This window comes from Typopeltis vanoorti, chromosome 4 (genome assembly GCF_054136105.1).
Source record: "Typopeltis vanoorti isolate ZY-2024b chromosome 4, IOZ_Tvanoo_1.0, whole genome shotgun sequence".
Classification (NCBI taxonomy): Eukaryota; Metazoa; Arthropoda; class Arachnida; order Uropygi; family Thelyphonidae; genus Typopeltis; species Typopeltis vanoorti.
In genome coordinates this window covers 118,169,538-118,193,352 of record NC_143552.1, presented here as the reverse complement: position 1 = coordinate 118,193,352, position 23,815 = coordinate 118,169,538, and the positions used below count along the sequence as shown (strand labels likewise).

The 23,815-nt window shown below is 36.4% G+C and overlaps 1 protein-coding gene across 1 annotated transcript in view; it reads right to left on the bottom strand.

Annotated features, from left to right (window-relative positions):
• The window catches only part of LOC150107634 (uncharacterized), a 276,919-nt gene that overhangs the window by 88,258 nt on the left and 164,846 nt on the right, over nucleotides 1-23,815 (bottom strand). Inside the window, exon 8 of the mRNA XM_090392144.1 lies at nucleotides 8,175-8,282. Coding sequence (XP_090248270.1) covers nucleotides 8,175-8,282 — 108 coding nt within the window. The remainder of the gene's footprint in view (nucleotides 1-8,174; nucleotides 8,283-23,815) is intronic.

The window sequence follows — 23,815 nt, the reverse complement described above, 5'->3', positions numbered from 1 at the left end:
AAAAAATTACTACATCTATATTTGGTACATTATACAGCAACCCTGGTGGTGAAGTTTAGAACTTTTTTTTCTTTCAGATATTGCTTCTACATGATGCATAATGTATTCCTGCAAAGTTTCACAGCATTTGGATCATAGAATGATGCCCTACAAGGCCTTAAATAGGGATACTTTAATTCTGATCACCCTGTACTTTGTCAATAAATGAGTTCAAGGAGAGGTATGATAAGTATGAATAATGTGTGAACAATGGTTAGAGTGGATCTTCCCATGATGCATCTTTGATTCCATGGCGATACCTGAGAAATAATAATAACAGGGTTGAGTTTTCAGGTTATTTTAGCTGTAGTTTTCAGTTATTTTAATGTTACAGACCACACATATTTAATTCTTCATGAAAATCTCACATAAGTGAAATTAATTTAAGCTATTGTAACATTTCAAAATTTAAATATTAATTCAGGATTTTCATTTTATAATTTCATACTCTTCTAGTTCCCTTTCTTATATGTCTCTCAATTACATTTTCTTATATGTTTCTCATCAGTGGGAGCCACTGCACACAAACCACAATTTTTCATATTGTGGTTTGTGTGCAGTTCCTTGCCAATCATTTGTATTCTGTCATCAATGTACAATTTTTATGCAAGAAACAGAACAAATTTCTTTTGTTCTGTTTCTTGCCACTTCCTTTGTATTCTGACATCTGCTACGGCTTTCTTCTCAAATTTATCTCTCTTCAGTAGAAGATCACATCACCTTGATTATAAAATATTGGGTATTTTATTTATTTATTTTTAGTTTTTATTTTTGTTTGTTTTCAAGTAACAGTGTACATCAAAACATTATGGCAGTCAAAACTGTACATGGCATTTTGTATTAGTTTACTTCCAAGTCCTCGATGGTATCCAAAGACATTGCAGGAGGTCAAACACTCACATACCACAATAATTATCATTTCACAATATTTAGCCTTGAAGTCATTCAGTATTGGAGCAATCACCACCCACTCCAGCAAAGCACAAGCTTTGCACTCATTCAGTACCACCAGGCAAAAAAAAAAATAAAATAAAATAAAATAATAATAAATAAATAAAATCTCCTTTATACTTCTTTACTTATATAAATGGCTTTGTATAGTCTGCAAAGATGATTAGGGTGATGGGAGAACCTCTTGTTCTTCCATCACCCTAAGCAATAATTCCCCTGTATCTACTGATAGGTTTTTCTCACCAACTTTAGTCTAAATCATATTACATCTCCTCCTCCTCCAATCTCCACAAGCTCTGTAGACTACATTGTCTTAATCTGTCATTCTCAACATTTTGGAGTCCTGACACTTTCTTAGTAATTCACCTCTACACTCTATCTGTCTAATATTTCCTTATCACCATTAAAGCCAGGTGACCAAATCGCACCAGATATACAAAATACGGATGGCGAACCAATTACATATGAAGAAATAGATTATGCTCTAAGTCAAATGAAAACAGGTAAAACACCAGGCCCTGATCAGATCCCTATTGAATTGTTAAAGAAATTAAATGAAAACACAATTAATCACTCATCACATTTTATAATAGGGTGAGTAGTGTATTGCACAGAGAGAGAGAGAGATGCTTATACAGTGATTTATCTGACTTTGCTAAAGCATTTAATATAGTAACACATAATAATCTACCGCTGCAACCATACTGCATTCTTTATTAGTTTAAACCAAAAGACAATGATGGCACAATAAGATGAAAAATCATGTTGGCAGGGACATCATCCAGTTAAACAAGCCCACAATAATTTCATTGGGGAATCAGGAAGCATAGTGAAAAGTCAACTACCTGAACAAATTCCAACGCAACATCATTAAAATTCAAGACGGACATTATCAACAAAGAATCAATGGAAAAGAAGTGGAACTGGAAGAAGAATTAGAGAAGTATCACATTGAATTAGCTGTTATTATTTTTATCCTGAAACAAATAAGGCAAAATTGTATTAGTTTACTTCCTATTCTATACTATTGTACTAAATAACACAAATATAAGATGATATATTTGGGCAATAATGATCGAGGAAAGGAAGGAACAACTACAGACATCAACACAAAACACAAAGATAATCTCTGTTTCAAGAATGAAATACTGTGAGTTGGCATATTGAAAAGAATTATAACACCAGAGGAAAACTCACGTAAAATACTTTATTAACATGGAAGTTTCACGTAAGTATCATAGGCATCATCAGTACAAGATCATAGAATGGCAATTAAACAGTAACAATTCTAAAAAATGCCACCCCTAAGCAGCTAATGTATGATAACTATAAAAAAGTCAGTAATTTCCTGACTTATTTAAAAAAAAAATATATATATATATATATATATGTGTGTGTGTTAAAAATACCAAGCAATTTTAAACCTGGTTTTACTCCATTTCCCAAGTAAGCAAACAGACAAACAAATCAAGTTTGCGCCTGCAAGTGATGCAAGTCTAGCTGATCCTACAGGTAGTGCAAGACCAAGGCAACTCGTGGTAAAGGTGGCATAAGCTCCGATCACTAATCTTAATATTTACCCTTAATGCCAAAACACATCTCCAAGGAGGGGATGTATGGTGTTTTGTATTAAAGGCAAGGGGGCCACTACCCAGACCGGTTTCGACCTTTATTGAGGTCTCATCAGTGGGAGCCAGGCTAGAAATACCAAGATTTAGTAATACAGAGCTTATAAGTATTTTACCAGAACAAGTTACCATAAGGTATTTTAACTTTATTAAATAAAAATCTCTGGAGGAGATATAAATGTAGAAAGTGTTTTACCTTGGGTATAATAAATGTTAAAAATACCAAGCAATTTTAAACCTGGTTTTACTCCATTTCCAGAAAAGGTTATCCATTTCCCAAGTAAGCAAACAGACAAACAAGTCAAGTTTGCGCCTGCAAGTGATGCAAGTCTAGCTGATTCTACAGGTAGTGCAAGACCAAGGCAACTCGTGGTAAAGGTGGCATAAGCTCCGATCACTAATCTTAATATTTACCCTTAATGCCAAAAAAACACATCTCCAAGGAGGGGATGTATGATGTTTTGTATTAAAGGCAAGGGGCCAATATCCAGTAAAACCAGGTTTAAAATTGCTTGGTATTTTTAACATTTATTATACCCAAGGTAAAATACTTTCTACACATATATATATCTATATGTAGACAATATAAAGTTAGGAAAGATTAGCTGATTTAAAAAGAACTATCTCCCACAAAGGGGATAGATGTAGACTATTGGATCTGTTTTAAGCTAGGAAAGTGAAGGTGTGAAACTTGACACTTTTACACAAAAGGTGTCGAGTTTCACACATTTCTTTATAAAACCATTCTATGAATGCTATGTTTAGTGTTGACAGCATGCTCTGCAAGTCCAGACTGTTCAGGCTCATTGTATTTAATATAAGACTTGTGTTCTTCTAGCCAAATAAAAGCATGAAAGAAGATAACCCACAAGAGCAAGGAATCTGGTAGACACCTGGATAATTGAGAGGAGAAAGCTTGTCTTTAGGAGAAGTGAAAAAGGTGGAGATTTTTCTAATTGAGCAAAAGGCAACAAAAATATTCAGTGCTTTTAAAACTTTTGCTATGTGTTCACTAATGCCATGCACATAAGGAATAGGAATGCAAGTTATTTCTTCTTTATTTGAAGAGGTAGAGATACTATAACTGTTAAAAGCTGTTTTGATGAAAGAATCCTTAAAACCATTAGATAAAAAAAAAGTGGAATTAACATGTTGTAATTCTTTCTGTAACAGTTCGTATGAAGAACATAAAGAATTGGCACAAAAAATCTCCTAAGGACAAGCTTCCGCCTTCAATTATCCAGGCATCTATCAGATTCCTTTCTCTTGTGGGTTATCTTATTTCATACAAACAGAAAGATCTGCTTTTATTCGGGTAGAAGAACACAAATTTTATATTAAATACCATGAATCTGAAGGGTCTGGTCTTGCAGAGTATACTATTAACACTAAACATAGAGTTCATTGGAACAAGACAAGAGTTCTTCATAAAAGTTGTTTCTTCACAGAACGGCTTTATAAAGAAATGTGTGAAACTTTACTTCACTCTCCTAACATAAACAGATTTGATGGTCTACATCTATCTCTCTTCTGTGGGGGATAGTACTTTTAAAATCAGCTAATCTTTCCTAACTATATATTGTTTAAATATATATAATTTTTTTTTTTTAAATAAGTTAGGAAATTACTGATCTTTTATAGTTATCTTACATTAGCTACTTAGGTGGCACTTTCTAGAATTGTCTGTTAATGTTTAATTGCCATTCTGTGATCTTGTACTGGTGATGCCTATGATTCTATGCTAATAAAGTACTTTATGCGAGTTTTCCTCCAGTGTTATAATTCTTTTCAAAGATAATCTACTTGAATGATAAGAAATATTGCACAGAGTGATGTGAGCAAATATCAAAATGGGAAATTGGAAAATGAAATCTTACTTGTGCCTATAGTTTGATAGAAGATTCTACCAAGGAAGAAGTGGAGGCATTTTTCAAGTTATTAGAGAAGGCAGATGATATAAAGAAAAAAGAAAAGTTAATCCTCATTTGAGATCTTAACAGCAGAGTAGGAAATGAATACTAAACATACAGAAATGCATTGGGAAAATCAGGGAAAAAGGACAAATCTTATAATAACAAATAATGCCTGATGAAGTTCTGTTCAGGACATGGACTAGTCATCACTAACCCCATGTTGCAACATGTGCAAGAAAAGTCTCTTTGACCATGTTATTGTAGATAGTGATATCTTCATGCTAGTTTCGGACAAAGCAGAAGATACATGGTTTTTGACATTGGTAGTGATCACCATTTAGTTTTGAGCAGAATAAAATTGAATATCACAATGAAAACAAAAATATGTATGAATTTTTTTTAAATAAAATTAAAGTTCAGCAGCTTTCAGCGGTGAACTGTAAATATATATATACACACAGAGTATATTATCTGAAGAAAATGAAGGAGTTTTGAAAACAATAATCAAAACGTGGAGAATCAGTGTAAAGTGCTAAAGAAAACATCGATTAATTCAGCAAGAGATGCAACGTAAAGTTATCTGCAAGAATAATAAAATCAGAATTTTGTAGCAGACAGAAGAAGTGAAAGAGGCAGTCCTGGAAAAGAAGACAGTATATAGAAAGTTCCTAGCAATTACTTAAGAGAATAGACAGAAAAATTTAAGAAAGTAATGCAATGTGTAAAAGTAGCTATACAAAAGTCTTGGAAAGACTTTGGTAAGAATATACAAGATAAATATCGGGAATGGGAATAAGAATACAGAAGAAGAGATATGGCTGATAGAAGATGATATAATTAGTGGGATAGAATGTGAAGATAATAGTATTTTCAGGGAGGATAGAGAGAAAAGAATTGAGGGAGGGCTATTTTTAATGACAGCTAATGAACTGCAACCAAAGAGAGGAGTTCAACTGGAGGTCAGTGAAAATAGTGCATTTGAGGCCATCTAGTATGAGATAGTGGCCAACAAGATAAAATATACAGTTGGTTGCTGCTATAGACCAGTGGATGTGAAGGCTGATGAGAACAGTATGCATTGGCAAATAAGCTCCATGAGTGAAAGGCAAATAATCATTATGGAGGACTTCAACTATGGAAACATAGGTTGGAAGGAGGAAAGGACATATGAGAGGAAAGAAATGGAATTTATGCAGTTACTAATAATTACCTGAGGTAGCATATGATGGAATGTATCAGGGGTCTGAGAGTGCTAGAACTAGTAATTACATCAGAGGATTTGTCTGTAACCAATGTAATGCCAATGAATGACACTGCAAGAGTTGGATGTTGACAGTGCATAGGAGATGCTAAAGGAGTATTCGAGGGAAATAATAGCAGATTGAATACCTAGTCATGAGGATAAATCAAGCGGCAGTTAAATGTATGAATAGAATCATTAAGAAGAAGCTATAAAAAAAGAAAAATTTGTGGAGAGAATTCAAAGAGAAAGTGACCAGCAAGCACATGAAGCACAGGTCAAGGGATGATTGGTATGTTAAGAAAGGCAAAATCCGAATATGAGAGGGAAATTAGTGGTGCAGGCCACTATCTTTGTTATACTCTTAAATAAATTCAGTTCAAGTTTGCAGGATTCCTAACTAATTTAATAGCACCTATAACAAACATGAAATAAAAATCAGCAATAAAAAAAACTTCAACTGCATTCTGAATGGAAAAACCTATAGAATAAGTAAAGCATTTCAGTTATTTCAGTACAAATATTAATAAAGATGGCAAATTAAATATGGAAATAGACAAACAGAATTAGGAAGCTAGTACGGTAGGGAGTCAACTGAATAAATTTATATGGAATAGGGAAGAAATTAGAACATTAAACTAGACAGTGTTCATGCCAATTTGAACTTATGAATCTGAGAACTCAGAACTAAAACAGTTAATGAAAGACTGGAGATCACAGATATGGCAGTTTGAAAAAAAATTAGAGTGGCCAGAGGTATCAATGGCAAAAATCATATTAAAAATGAAGATATTAGGAAGGAGCTTGACAGTGTTATGACAGAGGAAAGATTACAAAATTTAGCAGGAAAGCGAGAGAGGAAGATCAAGTTGTGAATGGATTGATGCAGTTCGAAGTGCCTTAGAAGACAAATATAAGAGCTGGTAATAATGAATCTTGACAGATAATAGATGATTTTGGAGGAAAAATGTCAATAAGAATTTAGTAATAAGGTAAACGTTTTGTGTAGTATCACCATGTAATATCCTGCACATGCCCCTGATTATACATAGGAATTTGATGACGATATCCATACAAAAGTCTCAAACAAAGATCAGAAATATCCTTGAGTTAAAACCTAAAATTTTTTTATTGAAATAATATTTCAATATTATTTATGCATTACTGGGCACATATATAGTCATCTGGGTTTCAAGAAAATGGGGATATAGTTCAAATGATTCAGTAAGTGACCAAGATGATAACTAGCATATGGAATAGTGTATATGAGGGAATGTGGTATTCTAAGTTTGAGTAATACAGAGAAAAGGAGATATGGCAGAAACAAACTTGTAAGAGGATTTTACAAGTGAGATTTTGCATCTTATGGATGGTTGAGGTAGAACTCATGGTCATCTCTGAAAGTTGGTTTCAGATAGTAAAAATGTGAGGTGTAGGTTTTTCTCATTGTGTGTGTGGAATGGCTACCATTATTCATTGGTGTGTATCTGTTAAATGTATGTTGTGGGAGAAATATGACAGGTATTTAACTATGATGTCTAAATGCCCCCCCCCCCCCCACTTGATGAGTCCTTGGACTCCATGGAGTAGCATTTGTAGTAAATAATAATACCCTACTATATGAAATTATGAGCCTCCATAGCTCAGTCAGTATGGACGAAGCCCTTTGGTCGGAAAGACCTGGGTTCGATTCCCGTCAGTGACGTGAGGAACCTTTATCTGGTCTCTTTCGATGAAAGGTGAGTCAGCCAGTCTCATATGAAGGTAGGGGTTTTTTCCCACCCGGAAACTCGGGTTTTTCATCCCCCAAACTGGTCCAGAGAATACATGCATCTATAGACATAGGACACATCAGGAGGCATAGGGCTAGCCACCTTATCCTTGAGTTACAGTTGCAAAGTCCAAGAATACTTGAGAAGGTCGTGGGTTGTCTAGTTTAATCCTTAGTTATTCAAAGTTTTAAATACTTCATAACTGGTTTCTTCATATAATAACTGAAAATGTAATGTATGGCAGAAAGAAAAATATGGAATAATATGCTTCATCAGGGGCTGAGTGATAATTCCAACACACCTACTTAAGCTCAGTGTGAGATAAGATCCAGAAGTCATAGTTACCTAACTGAATGCAAACACTTTCTCTGGTATATATTTCTTGGGAATGATGACCGTATTTATTTATTTTTTCCTAAATTCAGTATAGCAAAGTTTGCACTATGTGGTCTATGTGCATGATCAAACAAACAAAGCAGACCATAAGGATAGGATTCATCACCTTATCACAGTTTTAATTAGGTTTCTAAGAAGCCAAATTACTTTAGTAGAACAAATCACTGAGGCTAGCAGGATAAGGGTAGGATGAAATAAGAGAAATATGTCTACAAAGAATACAAATAAATATTACCTCATTTTTTGTTTCAGTAGTACCTTTCCTTAGATCATCTGCTGTTTTCTCTAATTCTTGACATTTCCTTCTTAAATGTGATAATTCACTCTGCAGTTGTTTTCCTAACTAAAATGTAAAGAGAGAGTTACACATTCGTAATTAATTCATCATTTAGTTTGAGTATTTTAGTATTTGCATTTATAAATGATCATAAAAATCCTGTTGTTATTAATAATTAATTTACGAGGGTGGTCTGAAAAGTTCTCGGCCTAACAATGGAAAAACAAATTTCTAATTTCAAAATTATTTTTATTTTTCAACATAATCTTCCTTAAGACTAATACATTTATTCTAGCGATGCTCCAGCATCATCAGCCCATCCCTGTAGTGGTTCTCAGTAAGATCTGCAAAATACCCCTCTACAGCTGCAATCACCTCTTGATTCAAAGAAAATCACTGACCACTAGTGAGGAAGAGTTTTAGTTTTGAGAAGAGACAGAAGTCAGAAGGAGCCAAATCTGGGGAATAGGGTGGATGTTCCAACAATTAATAGTGCAGATCCCTTAATTTTCCCATTGCCAAAACACCTTTGTGGGCAGGTGCATTGTCCTGATGAAAGATGATTTTTTTCTTCTGCAAACCGGGTCTTTTCTCATGAATTTTTTTTGTCTAGTCTGGTTAAAAGATCAGAATAATATTCCTCAGTTATTGTTTTACCCTTTTCAAGATAATTAATAAACAAAATGCCGTTAGCATCCCAAAACACCGATGCCATGACCTTTCCCCTGCTGATGGAACCGACTTCGTCTTCTTTGGCGCTGAACAACTGGCTTTTGTCCACTGTTTTGACTGCTGTTTGGATTCTGGTGTGTAATGGTGAATCCAAGTCTCACCCATAGTAATAAATCAATGCACAAAATCAGTTTTATTCTTGTTAAAATGCTCCAAGCACCGTTCAGAGAGTTCCATGTGAGTGCATTTTTGATCTTTTGTGAGCAAGCGTGGCACCCATCTTGCACAAAGCTTTTACATTTGCAATTGTTCATGCAAAATATATCCTACACATTCTTTTGAAATGCCTATAGTCTCAGCAATTTCATGCACTTTGACTCGCCCGTCATCCAATATCATATCGTGCACTTCATCAATGATTTCTGGTGTTGTTACACTTTTTGGATGTCTTTCACGTGGATCATCTTCAAGGCTGGTACAGCCATGTTTAAACTTGGCAGCCCATTTCTTAATTGTGGAAAACAAAGGAGAAGAGTGCCCATAAACTTTTATGAACTTTAAAGGAATTTCTTTTGGTGTTAAACCTTCTTTTACAAAGAATTTTATAACCACACGATACTCAGTTTTATCCATTTCGAGCGATAACATTTTTGCTTCAGACAGCTGTATAAAACAAACTGCTTCATAGTATGACTTGCAATTTCACATGGATGCTTATGACTGATGTACCAACTTAGAAAAAAAAAAATCTTGCTGAGAGCATTGCCATCTATGGCCAAGGCAAAGAACTTTTCTAGCATGATCCATGGAAAACTTGAGGTGAGTTAAAAAATTGGAATTAGTATATTTATTACTATTTCAGCTCATTCCACTGTGTGTGTGTACGTGCACATGCATACTTGGGAACCCTTTTTTTTTGCAGGCATTTATGAATGGATTTTAAAGATTCCTAAGAATGAATTCTCACAGAATTTGTCTAAAAGTATACTAAAATGATGATTTATCACTGCCATTTTGTCAAATCTTTTCCTATTTGAGAGTAATAGTAGATGTAGAGTATGCATACTCTCTACACTCCTACCCCTTTTTCCTAAATCTTGAATTTGTAGATATTATTTTTAAGTTTATTGTCTTTATTTATCACTTTCCAATTTGTATTTATGTTTGGGGTATCTGATTTTATATGACTAGTCCTTCAGTAATGAAGGTAATACACTCCACATTATCATCAAAAGGGAAGTGATAGATATAATTGGGTATATAAGGAGAAAGGTAACCAGCGTGATAAGATAGGCAAAATCAGATTATGAGAAGAAATTATCTGAAAAGGTGATTATGTAGCAAGTATAAGGAAGAATGTCTACAGAAGGATAACTCGATAACTTTAATGAGTGTAGATGGTAGAGAGATAATGGAGGCATACAAAATTGTTGAGCTACTAAGTGAACGTTTTGCAAGGGTATATCATTCAAGTGAAGATATTGTTATAGTATAGGGACTGATATGAGAACAGAAATTGATTGGAGGTATTTCAGACATTGCAGAATCTGAATCCAAATACAGTTGGGGTACTGGATGGGATATTGGCTCACATATTAAGAGCATGTGCTGGAGAACTGGCAAATGTCTTTGACCAGGCTGTTTTAAGTCTCAGCTGTGGCAAAGTCACAAGAGAGTGGAAGGAGGTCAAAATAATTCATTTGCATTAGGGAGGATCTAAGTCCGTGGTAGCAAATTATAGGCTAATCAGTCTATAAGCTGAGGGAACTGTACTCTCAGGAATGGTGGTACTGGAAAAGTTGATCAAAAAGAAAATTCAAGAATGAGTAGATAAGAATATGATACTCTATGAAGGGCAGCATGGCATTGTGAAGAGTCAGTCATGCCTTAGTAATCTATTAATGTTTTATAATAGACTGACAGCTGACCTGGATAAAGGGAATCACTACACGATGATTCTGCTGGATTTTGCAATGACATTTGACAGAATACCACATGGAACTCTGTTACACAAATTACACAAATTAGAACAACTGGGGGATGAATATGGTGCACTCAGGATTTAATCTTGTGGGGGGGGGGGGTGAGTGGAGTAGACGATTTGAGAATACACACTACACATCACATACGACCTACTAAGAAAGAAAAGGTGCAATATGAGAGGAGATTGACTGGTCAGGCCAAGGTTAACTCAAGGGAATTTTTCTGCTACATGGCACGCAAGAGGAAGAATAATTATGGCAGATTAACATTGGTGGATAGTCATGGCAGCAGACTAACAGCTGCAAAGGATATAGTGGAATTATTGAACGAGCACTTCATCGGAGTATATCATACTGGTGTAAATGATGTGGTGGAATATATAGAAGAGAGGCAAGTATTAGGAGAATTGGAAGTGAAAGAAACAGAGGTGTAGCAGATACTGGTTGGGTTAGATGTGAATAAGGCTGTGGGAATGGATGATATATCACCATGTATTCTTAAGGAACGAGTAACACAGTTGGCTATGACCCTGACTTGGTTATTTAATGAAAGTCTTGCAGTGGGTAGAGTTCCTAAGGAGTGGAAAGAAGGCAAAGTACCACTCCACAAGCATGGTTCTAAGACAGAAATCTCCAACTAAGATTCATCTGTTGTCTCTATCACTCCCAAAATTCTGAAACACCCTGAGCTAAAAGCTTTTACTATTTATTTATTGTGAAGTCTGATTTTCTGCAGTCCAACTTAATCAGTACAGTCATCATCTTGGGTGATTTTATAGTATAATAAGCATAGTATCATTGCAGCTATTAAAAAAAAAAAAACTTACATAAACGCCAAAAACAAAATAAAAAACTTATTTTCCATATCCACTTTATCAACATTCGTGATATAAATGCAAACAAATTATGTATACTACCACTGCTTACAGACATTCTGGACTCTAGCTCAAACTATACTCTGTAGGATCCCTTTGCCACAAAGGTGGAACGTATGCATTCATGTGGTCTGATATTCCATGCCAAAGAATGGTAATCTAGAATTCTTTTTTCTTTTGCCCTTCTGGTGCAACTTTATTTTTCCTACCATTTTTTAACATTCCTGCTTTCCATATTCTAAAAACCATCTTGATCTCTTTGACTTTTTATTCCTGAAGATTGATTCCAAAAAAATGATGCCAGTCTGTATAACTGTGTCAAAAACTATGCCAGTCTGAATAACAGTAATTGTGGTCAAGGTGTTGGAAAGATAAGGAATAGAATACAGTACTGGGTTATTGGACATAGCATTCTTTATGATGGTCAGCATTGATTTGTAAAGGGTAGGTCCTGTTTTAGAAATCTGCTTGCATTTTATGATAAGGTGATAAGTGTGTTATACAAGGGAGAATCATATACAGTGATATTCTTAGAGTTTTTCAAAAGTGTTTGATAGATTACAGCACGATAAGTTGGTGTACAAGCTGCAGAGGATGGGAATTGAGAATGCACACTACACATCACATACGACCTAAGAAAGAAAAGGTGCAATATGAGAGGAGATTGACTAGTCAGGCCAAGGTTAACTCAAGGGAATTTTTCTGCTACATGGCAAGCAAGAGGAAGATTTGGAGAGCCAATCTTCTGATGGATCAGAGATTGGCTCTCCGAATAATACCAGCAGGTTGTGTATGATGTAGCAGTGTCTCAAAAAAGGAAGGTAACCAGTGGTGTGCCCCAGGGTTCTGTTCTTGGGCCCCTGCTGTTTAACTTGTAAATGATATATTGTGGAATGACTGGGGATCTTCAGTTATTTGCTGATGATGCAAAGTTAGGAAGAATTATAAGTAGCACTGCTGATGTTCATTCCCTTCAGGAAGATTTGAAGAGACTTTTTAATTGGACAAAAGAGTGGGATTGGTTTAATATCAACAAGTGCAAGGTGTTGCATTTTGGGGTACAGAAATATAAGGCTGTGTATTATATTGATGGTGCCATACTGCAGGAAGTGGATGAGATTAGAGATTTGGGAGTGATGTTTGACAGTAGACTGAAGTTTAGAGGCATATCGATAGTGTTGTAAAGGCTGCACATAGTAGCACTGCTATGATAAGAAGTACTCTAACATGTAAGGATAAGGGAAGTGGATGTGCCACTGTATAAGGCACTGGTCAGACCACACTTGGACAATTGTGCTCAAGATCACCTGGTTTTCAATGTGATGTGGAGACATTGGAGAGGGTCCAGAGACGAGTGACTAAGACAATATCGGGCCTTTGGAATGCTGGCTATGGAGAGAGAGTTGAAGAAATGTGGATTGCAGAGTTTGGTGGTTAGGAGGTATGATAGAGACATTTAAGTCAGTGAGAAGATTTTATCAGATTAATCCAGAAGAGATTATAAAACGAGTAGATGGTGAGAGGGGAAGAACCAGAAGTCATTCCTAGAAGTTGTGTAAAAGTGTGGTGAGAAGGGGTGTGAGGAGCAAATTTTTTATATGGACAATTGTCAGTGAATGGAACGCATTACCTAAATGTGTTGTTAATTCAAGGAGTGTTAAGGATTTTAAGATTCTATATGATAAATATACTGTCAGTTGAATGAACCTCCCACGATGAGTCTGCTGACTCCATGGAGTGTGTAATAATAATAATAATAATAATAATAATGAGTAATAGATGATGAGTCAAGAATAGTGTGCATAACATTAAGCTGTGCATTACTGACAGAACACTTTAAGAGTAGTTTTAGCCTGGAGTCAAGGATTATATACTGCAGAGATTGAATAACTTTTATGATATTATTTCACATGTGACTCTTAGTGTTTCATATTGACTAAGATGGATCATACAGTAGAAGGGACAGTGCATAAACTTCTATGTGAAAACTTTCTTGCAAAGTACATCAACCAGATGGTGATGGTAACGTTTCTACTTCTGATTCTATTAGTTAGCTGACACAGCTATCCAGTACTCCAGGATGCTATCAAATTATAAATACTTTTGCATTCTTCCCATGTTTGATTCTATGAAACATTCTCTGCAAGAAACAAACTATGTATGGATCAAAGTACATAAGGCCTCTTCACTCTTCCAGCCCTGTATTAGATGGTCTTCTAGTGATATGGACTCTCTCATCAGGCACAATTCCACTAATTAGAACTCTAGGCTCTTGAATTCATGATAATTTATCACCCAGTAAAACACCACCATCTTGATGAAGAAGCCTGAAATTGCTGTAACATTTGGTTTGCAGAACAGAATTTTCAACTTATATTTCCCTCTTCACTCTCTCTCTCCTTTTAAAAAGTAGCATGTGAAATACCTTTCAAAGGTATGCTGAATACAATAGAGACTTAGAACTTCTTCCATTTGAGGATAAAACAGTAAAATAGTTTCACATCAGAGGTGTCTTATACACCTTAGCAAGCATATACACCTAATGCCAGACTGTGCCTGATGAGAGTCCAAATAGTGTGACACATAGATGTATTTGACACATCTTGGCAAGAAGACTGGGTACGTTTTTTCTGTTTGGGGTGATGACATACCCAAGATTCTATCTTCTCACTGCAAAATCCTTCTTACAACCAGAAAGAAAAACAATTAGTTCAATTTCTTTAGGATTAGTGCGGCTTCCAAAAAAATAATACAACAAAATCACTTCTTATTCACTTCAGCAAGATTTTCAGTATATAAATGGCATATGTTAGAACTTTCACACATCCAGATCTGATCTCTAGTTTTTGAGTAGACGAAATATTTCAATGTTCCAATTACACTCTGTATGATTCTTTTAACATATGGCACTTATGCATTTTTATAGGATATATACAGGCCAGAGAATGCCAAATTCAGAAACATTTCTTTTTGATCTCCTTGACTTAAGGCTTTTGATATATTCTATAAAATTCAATCTGTTGTCTCTATCTCTCCCAAAATTCTGAAACACCCTGAACTAAAAGCTTTTACTATTTATTTATTGTGAGGTCTGATTTTCTGCAGTCCAACTTAATCAGTACAGTCATCATCCTGGGTGATTTTATAGTATAATAAGCATAGTATCACTGCAGCTATTAAAAAAAAAAAAAAACTTACATAAACACCAAAAACAATATAAAAAACCTATTTTCCATATCCACTTTATCAACATCAAAAAAAAATCAGCTAACGCCTTTTTATTCCCGTATATACGGGAATAGGCGAGGCCATTTAGCCCTATCTAACTTTTGGAGACTGAGTGGGCAGTTCAATCTCCACTGGTACCCAATCAGAGACAGATGGCCCAAGGCTATCACTAATTAAGCGGTACGCAGTGAAGAGAGACGGCTCAAATGTGCCGCCATCTCGTGGTCTCTAACCCTAACACAATATATTTAATGTCTGAAATAATGTGGGTTCTACGGTCGATTTTCTTGAGTTTACAGGACGAAAAACCCGAGTTTCCGGGAGGAAAAACCTGCTTGCCCGTGCCAGAGATCGACTAACTCGGGAACCGGTCGAAAAAAGGCTTAGAAAAATTTCCTCTAGTCGCCGACTAGACTCGAAACCAAGACTTCCTTCGTGCGGCCTAGCGCGATGGTGTGCAAACGAAACATCCACTGAGCTACACAGGCTCTTCATGACATAAATGCAAACAAATTATGCATACTACCACTGCATTGTGGTAGTATACATAATGCCATGCCAAAGAATGGTAAATCTAGAATCCTTTTTTCTTTTGCCCTTCTGGTGCAAACTTTACTTTTCCACCGATTTTTTAACACTCCTGCTTTCCATATTCTAAAAACCATCTTGATCTCTTTGACTTTTTATTCCTGAAGATTGATTTTACCAAAAAAATGATGGATAAAATCAATGGTGACTTTTAAAGCCCATAATTCTGATTTTTTTTCTAGTTCCACTGGAACTGCTCTCATGCCAGAAAGTGAAATTCATCTCCTGCCTGACACTCGCAAACTTACAGTGGGATTCAAACCCATGACTTACTGGTTGGAGAGCAGATATACTATTCAGTTGACCAACCATGTGGCCAGCAGATGCCAAGTTATATGTAAGCAGTGATTTAATTACTGACACTACACAATAGGAGGACAAGGGGGGGGGGGGTTAACCTCTGGAAATTCTATTCCTCCTTTCAAACTTGCTCGAATCATGTTTAATCCCCACTCCATTTAAAATTTTTGTCAACTATCCAAAGTCTTGGATATACTAATAAATATGTCAAGGCAAGCCAAAAAATATTTAAAGAGTAGGTGAGAATGAAATCTCCAGTTTCATTCTCAACATAAGTGAAGCTTGTAACAACTGCAAAACAGCTAGCAAAAAATCTAAATCTGACTTCAAAAGATCTAAATGAAAAAAAAAAACCCACCCATTATACAAATGACAGTCATGCCTTCTGGTCCCTTGAAAATGCCACTGGGTGCAACTTCAGTCCATTTGTGCTTCCTTCCCTCTCTCATCCAGATGGCACTACTATACCAACACTTACAATTGACCTTCAGAAAATATAATGAAAATGGACAAAACAGCACAAAAATTCCCTTGAGTTGATGGAAACACTAACCAATATGGATAACGAATTTACTGTCCCTCATTGCTGGGGTTCAGAGAAATGGAAACTAGGATTCATAGTAGAATGCAATAATGCCGAGAGATCAATCATTCATTAAAATAACCACTCTCTTTTGCTCCTTAAAAATTACTGATTCAATAATCAAGAATTTTAGGAAGCAACCCAATGCAAAAGCAGTATGCAATGTTTAGATGGATTCATGATTCATATAATTCATAATTTTTCTCAAAGAGAAAGTAGAACCTTGAGCAAAAGAGAAAGTTTTTTGTTTTTTTTTAAATGTTCAGAAGGTTATCATCATCAACTTACTGACATATACCTCAGGGGCATGCAGGATATTATTATTGCATGGGCACCTCCATGGAGTCTTAGTATTCATCACAAGAGACTCAAACTATCAACATTATATCTATCGCATCTCTCCTTGAAACCATTAACAGACAAAGCACTCACAGCTGATTCAGGGGATCCATTCCATTCATTCACCACTCTCCAAGCAAAAAATCCAGCTCCCACGCCCTTCTTAACAACACTTTTACCCAATTTACAGGAATGACCCCTTATTCTGCCCCCCCCCTCTAGCTAAGTGCTGGTACATTTCTTTTCTATTAATCTTATAAAATCCATTAAGTAACTTAAATGTTTCTAATCATATCCCTCCTTTTTCATCTATCAACCAAACTTTGTAACCCACCAACCCTCAATAGGGAGCATTCCATGGATCACTCACCATCTTGGTCACTTGCCTCTGGATCCTCTCAAGAACTTCCTCATCCCCCAAGAAACCCAGGTGACCAGACCTCCAGCTGTGGTTGTACCAAGACTTTATAAAGAGGAATGATAACTCCCTTATCTCTGGTTGTTAGTGTTCTTCAATAACCAAGTAATCCTGTGAACTACCCTGGCTTTAGCAATATGCCCTCTAAATTCAGTTCTCTATCTACTAAAGTCTGCAAATCCCTTGCTTCATCAATTTCCCAGAGTACAGCTCTCTCAATGTGATACTCAGCTTGTAATCTTTATATCTCAAAATGCAATACTTGACACTTTTCCCATATTATATTAACATCCATTGTTTTACTGTCTGCCTATTTAAATCATCCTGCAAGCTCTGTACATCACCTTGATTCCCTAATAATTAGTAGTGAATCAAGTATTGAACAATACTTTGCATGGTCATCAAATAACTGAATATTTTCCTTCAAATTATTTCCTATATCATTTATGTAAAAATTAAACAGCAGTGGTCCAAGAACAGAATCCTGCAGCACACCACTAGTCACCTGTATTCTACTCTTCCATATATTACTGTCTGGTATCTGTCCATTAACCACCTTTTTTTTTTTTTTATACATATCACAATTTTCCTATCCATCCCCCATGCGGTTTGCCTAACACAGTTCTATGTGGTATCCTGTCAAACGCTTTTGCAAAATCCAGCAGTATCAATGCATAGCCCTTTCCTTTATCCAACTCAGTTGTCACTCTATTATAAAAAGGTAGGAGATTACTAAGGCATGATCGACCCTTCACAAAGCCATGCTGCCCCTTACAGAGTATCGTATTCTTATCTACCCATTCCTGATTCTCTTTTTCACCAACTTTTCCAGTACTTTTACCACCATTCCTGAGATACTAATTAGTCTATAACTTAAGTTAAAGGGAGATGGTAAATCCCGTTTTATTTGGCTTATTATAGTAGTAGTCTATAACTTGCTACCACAATCCTGCTTTATGCAAAGGAATTATTTTGCCCTCCTTCCACACGTTTGACACTTTGCCAGAGCTGAGGATGAAAATATACAGACTAATAAAAGGTATCAGAGCCTCCACAGCTCAGTCGGTATAGATGAAGCCCTTTGGTCGAACATGGGTTCGATTCCCATCCATGACATGAGAAACCTTTATCTGGTCTCTTTCAATGAAAGGTGAGTTAGCCGGTCTCATACAGAGTTAGGGTTTTTTTACAACTGGAAACTCGGGCTTTACGTCCCCCAAGAACACATGCATCTACAGACATAGGACACTGTGGGAGACATAGGGCTGACCTTATCTTTAAATTAGAATCCTTTCTTTTAGTAAAATGAATCCTCAAATTAGGTTTGCTATTAGCATAGGACTAACCACCTTATCTTCAAATTATGGTTATGAAATCCAAGAATAGTTGGAAGGTTGTGGGTGCTTAAGTGCTAGAACCACTTAAGCACCCACATTCATCATTCATCAGTGTTAGAACCACTAATGAATGAATGAAATCAAAGATATTGCAAGTTCTTTAGCACATTCTCTTAAAACGAGGCCTAGATTCCATCCAATCCAACATCTATATTTGCATTCAGATTCTGCAACATACGAAGTACCTCCTGTTCATCAACCTCTGTTCTCGTAAAATAATATCTTCACTTGGATGATATATGTTTGCATAATGATCACTCAGTAGTTCAACAATTCTGTCTGCCTCCATTACACTCATCAAAGTTATGTTTGATGAGTTAACTGGTCACTTTTCTCCTTAGTTACCCTCCACAATATTTCTTTGCTTGAAGCTCATGCTTAATGATACTTCTCATCCATCTAACTCCCACTTGATTTATCCTCCTGACTTCGGGAATACAGTGTGTTATTGCTCTTCCAGATATCTCTTGACTATTCCCCATGCACTGTGAGCATCCTTCTCTTACAGATCTTTATGCCATGGTACTGTTTCAAGTTGCCTCCCAGGTGCATCATAATCACTTGACTTGTAGTTCCACACATATACTCCCTTCTTACTGGGATTTTCACATGTTTTTCCAAGTCAAGACCACATGATCACTTTCCCCCAGTTGGAGGCAATATAGCAACTTTAGTTAAGGACAGTTCTATTGATCATGTAACTAGATCCAATGCTCATGTACCTTGAGTCCCCCTCCATCACATTCTGCTTGAATTTCCTTCCTGGCATGTGATCTTTCTACCTTCTAATCTATGTCTCCGAAGTTGAAGTCCCCCATAATAATTACTTGACTTGCATTCATTGGACTAATCTGTTCTTCCACATCATCACTGCAATCCTTGCAACCAATTTTATATATTTTTCTTATTGGCCTTAACCTCATACCAGATTGACTCAAAAGAACATCTGCCCACTGACTCCTACTCTTGTTGGCTGCAATTCATCTGCTTTCATTAGCAGTATCACACGTCCTGTCCTGTCTACTCTATCCTCGCTGAAAATGCTAAACCCATCACATTCTATCCCTATAACTACATCATTTGCTGTTAGCCAAGTCTCACTAATATCTATAACATTTAGCGAGGTTACTCTAACCAATGCCCAAAACTCCTCCCTATTGTTCCTGATACTCTTGGCATCAGTATACAGAAAATGCAGCATCCACGTAGATCCCCTCAACCACTTTTGATTCCTGAATTGACTACCCTATTGAATAGTTTTGCTTGAGAGACTAGTTTCTTCACTTGGTTGTTCTCATACTCATTTGCTTCATGGGTGAATTCACACACACACTCATCTGTCCTAATTTCTTTAGTTTTTCTGACTTTGTGCTTCCACATTCCATTTCGAATCCATTTAAGTGCAGTTCATTCATCAGCATTGTACAAATCTTTACATCAATCGAACTCAGGTCATAGGTCCACAAACTCTACCTCAATACTTCTGCACAATTTGCAATTTATACAAACTTCACCTTCTCATTCTTCTTTGTTGCTTCTTCCAATAATAACTCTTTCACATCCTCATTCATACAATACCTCTCACCTCTCAGATCATTCATTCCAGCCAAAATAATTCTTTCACTTTCCCTTTCTGCATTCTGACAGCATTACTAATCTTATTAATTTTGCATCAGGGAAACAAGGTTTAGCAGCGCTTTTGGGAAATATTCACTTTATCATAGAATCACTATAAAAAATTATCTGCTTATGCTCTTTCTCTCATTTATTCTTACAATTTTCATTAAGCTTTGAACCTCTTACTTTTTTCTGTTCTCAGTTCGACTGATCTCTTGCTGCAATCATTCAATCTCATGCTTTGTCCTGTGAAGGGCTGCATGACAACAAGCTATTTCTTTTTAGGTCTTTATGTTCTCCTGAACTTTACCAAAAGTTGTTATACAACTTTTGCATATGCTACTTTACAGCTTTCAATCATTTATACTCCCTTTCACATTTCTTTCACCATCGTTTAAACCCAGAAATCAATTCCATCATTCAATTGAAAAAGTCACTCCAATACTTTCGGCTTTCAGTACTAAGTTCAGCTACTTCATTCTATCGGTTCCAACCAGTCTTGCATTTCTGGCTTGTAAAATATCTATTGCTGCTTTTCATACCAAATTTGTTACAACAGTTCTTTAATATAGTCAGAGAATCCTGTAGACTTATAACAGATACATTTAAAAGTATGTCATCTGCATAAAGTAAGGTGCTAAATTTGATACCTCCAATTCTAATATCAGGTTTAATACCATTTTCATTCATAATGTGATCTATATATGGTTTTTGAGTGCTAAATTGTTTCTCTGAATACGAGTGTACTTCAGTGGTTGTTTTTTGGAAGTTAGTTGCTGTCGCGATATAATATATTTTGGTACCGTCGGAATCGAACGCATAACGGTGGAAGACAAAACGAAGCTAAGTTACTGTATTTAGTTATATTTCATTTTATTTAATTATATTTAGTACTTAAATGTTCTGATGTTTGTACTTTTTTTCCTCTTATTTATTAATTGAATAATTATTAAAGATTAGGGTATAATTTGACAAAACACGTCACAGATAAATATGGCACCTGTGCGAAGGAAAATGGCGGCCAGTAATGAAGGTTCGCCATCGTTATCAAAGTACGGTAGCATAAAAGAAATGAGTCAGTGTACTAGCTGTGAAATGTACGCTTTGCGGAGTGCGGTCGGAGTGTGGTTAGATGATAATAAAGGATTGAATGTGTGTAGAAAATGTAGGGAGAATGCGGAATTGAAGTGTATTTCGGATCGTGAGTGTGATATTTTTGTCAACCTTCAGAATGAAGGAAACAGGGATATGATAAGAAACGGCAAGGTTGTACATGAAAATTGTGAGAGTGTGAATGTAGAAAGTGTGAATGATAGTATAAATGGTTTCTCAGAGAACAAAAAAGATGAGATAGATGCATTGAGTGAGATCGCGTTGTTGAATAGTGCGATAGAAAGAGCAAAACAGCAGCTAGAGTGCATGAACAAAAGTAGACTGAATGAACCAACCAATAATAAAAGGTATGACAGGAAAAATAGACGTATGAATGTGAACATGAACAAAATGAAGGATAGAGTGCTGTATGGAGACTCGTTAGTACGAGGTGTGTTAGTAGAGGATTTGACAAAATCGTACCAACCTGGTGCGACCATAAAGGACGTAACTGCGTCTATTAGAGAGCAAAAGGAAAGGGTGAAAGAAATGATTGTTGTGGCAGGTACGAATGATTTGAAAGGAGATAAAATGGAAATGATAGAAGACCTGAATGAATTGTTTGAGGTAGCAAAAGAAAAGAGTGAGAGAGTTAGAATGATTAGTCTTTTGCCACGGTATGACAGTGAAATGTTTAAAAGGAGGGCTATAATTGCAAATGACTTTATGCGTGGGTTATGTATGACGAGTGGTGTGGAATTTGTGGATGTGTGGAGTGAGTTTGATGGGCGAAAGGATCTATATAAGATGGATGGCTTGCATTTGAATGGTTACGGTGTAAGAAGACTTGAGAAAGTGTTGCTGAATGTAGTGGATGTGCAAATTCAGGGAAACTAGATTTGTTAGGGGGGGCGAGTAGAGATACAGTCCTTATAGAGGCAGTTGAATGTAAGAATGAATATAATATGCCAGAGCAAATAACGACAACAAATCTGAGTGGGATAGTTAATATAAGGCATCAAGGTAGGGTTGGGGCTAATGGGGGTCTTAAATTCATGTACACTAATACTAGGAGTATTAGGAACAAGAAGGAAGAGTTTTTGGCCATGGTTGGCACTTCCAGACCACAGGTTATAGGTATTAGTGAAACATGGCTGACTGTAGATGATATAACTAGTGGGATTGAATGTGATGGGTATAGTGTGTTCAGGAATGACAGAGAGAATAAAATGGGGGTAGGAGTATTGTTGATGATAGCTGATGAGCTCCAGCCAAGGAGAATAGAAGTTGAATTGCAGGATAGAGAAAAGAGCACATTTGAGGCCATTTGGTGTGAGATTGTGGCTAGCAGAACTAAATATACAATTGGGTGCTGCTATAGACCAGGTGATGGAAAAGATGGTGGTGACAGTATGCACAAGCAAATAGAAGAAATGGGTGGAAGGAGGGTGATTATTATGGGAGATTTCAACTATGGTCGCATTGATTGGAGTGAGGAGAGGACACACGGGAGGAAGGAACTGGATTTTATGCGGTTATTAAGGGATAACTATCTGCGACAGCATGTAATGGAAAATACTAGGGGTCAGAGAGTGCTTGACCTAGTAATTACATCTGAGGATTTGGCTGTAACAAATATGACCACATTGCCACCAATCGGTGAGAGTGATCATAGGGTCTTAACTTGGGAGGTGGCTAAAGGTGTAGAAATTTCAATTAAGACAGGGTACATGTGGAATTATCGGGCTGGAAAGTATGACAAGCTTAGGAGTTTGATTGGTTCAGTGCCATGGCATGTACAACTGCAAGGACTAGAAGTTGATAGTGCATGGGAGGTAGTTAAGAAGTGCTTGCATGAAGCAATGGCTGACTGTATACCTAGAGTCCGAATAATAAATCAAGTAGGGGTTAAATGGATGAATAACACCATTAAGCTTGAGTTGCAAAAAAAGAAACAACTATGGAGGGAATTTAAGGAGAAGGGTGACCGGCAGGCACATGAACGGTATAAAGCACAGGCCAGAAGGGTGACGAGTGTGGTAAGAAAAGCAAAAAAGGATTACGAAAGAACATTGGCCATGCAGGCTAAAGAGAATCCTAAACAGTTTTTTAGATATGTGGCAAGTAAAAGGAAAAATGTACATGGCAGATTGATTTTAAAGAATGCCGATGGTAGGGAGGTAACTGAATCAGTTGAGATAGTTGAGTTACTGAGTGAGCACTTTGCAAAAGTATATCATCCAGGTGGTGACACTGCAGAAACGAATAAACCAGTAGACTATAAGGGAATTGTGGTTAATGAAGTGGAGGTGAGTAGTCTATTGCATAACTTCAATGTCAATACATCTGTGGGATTGGATGGTATACCAGCACGTGTTGTACGAGAAGCAGCTAAAGAATTGTCAGTACCCTTGACCATTTTGTTTAATTTGAGTCTCAGGTCTGGGTTAGTCCCGAGAGGGTGGAAAGAGGGGAAAATAGTTCCACTGCATAAAGGTGGTTCCAAGA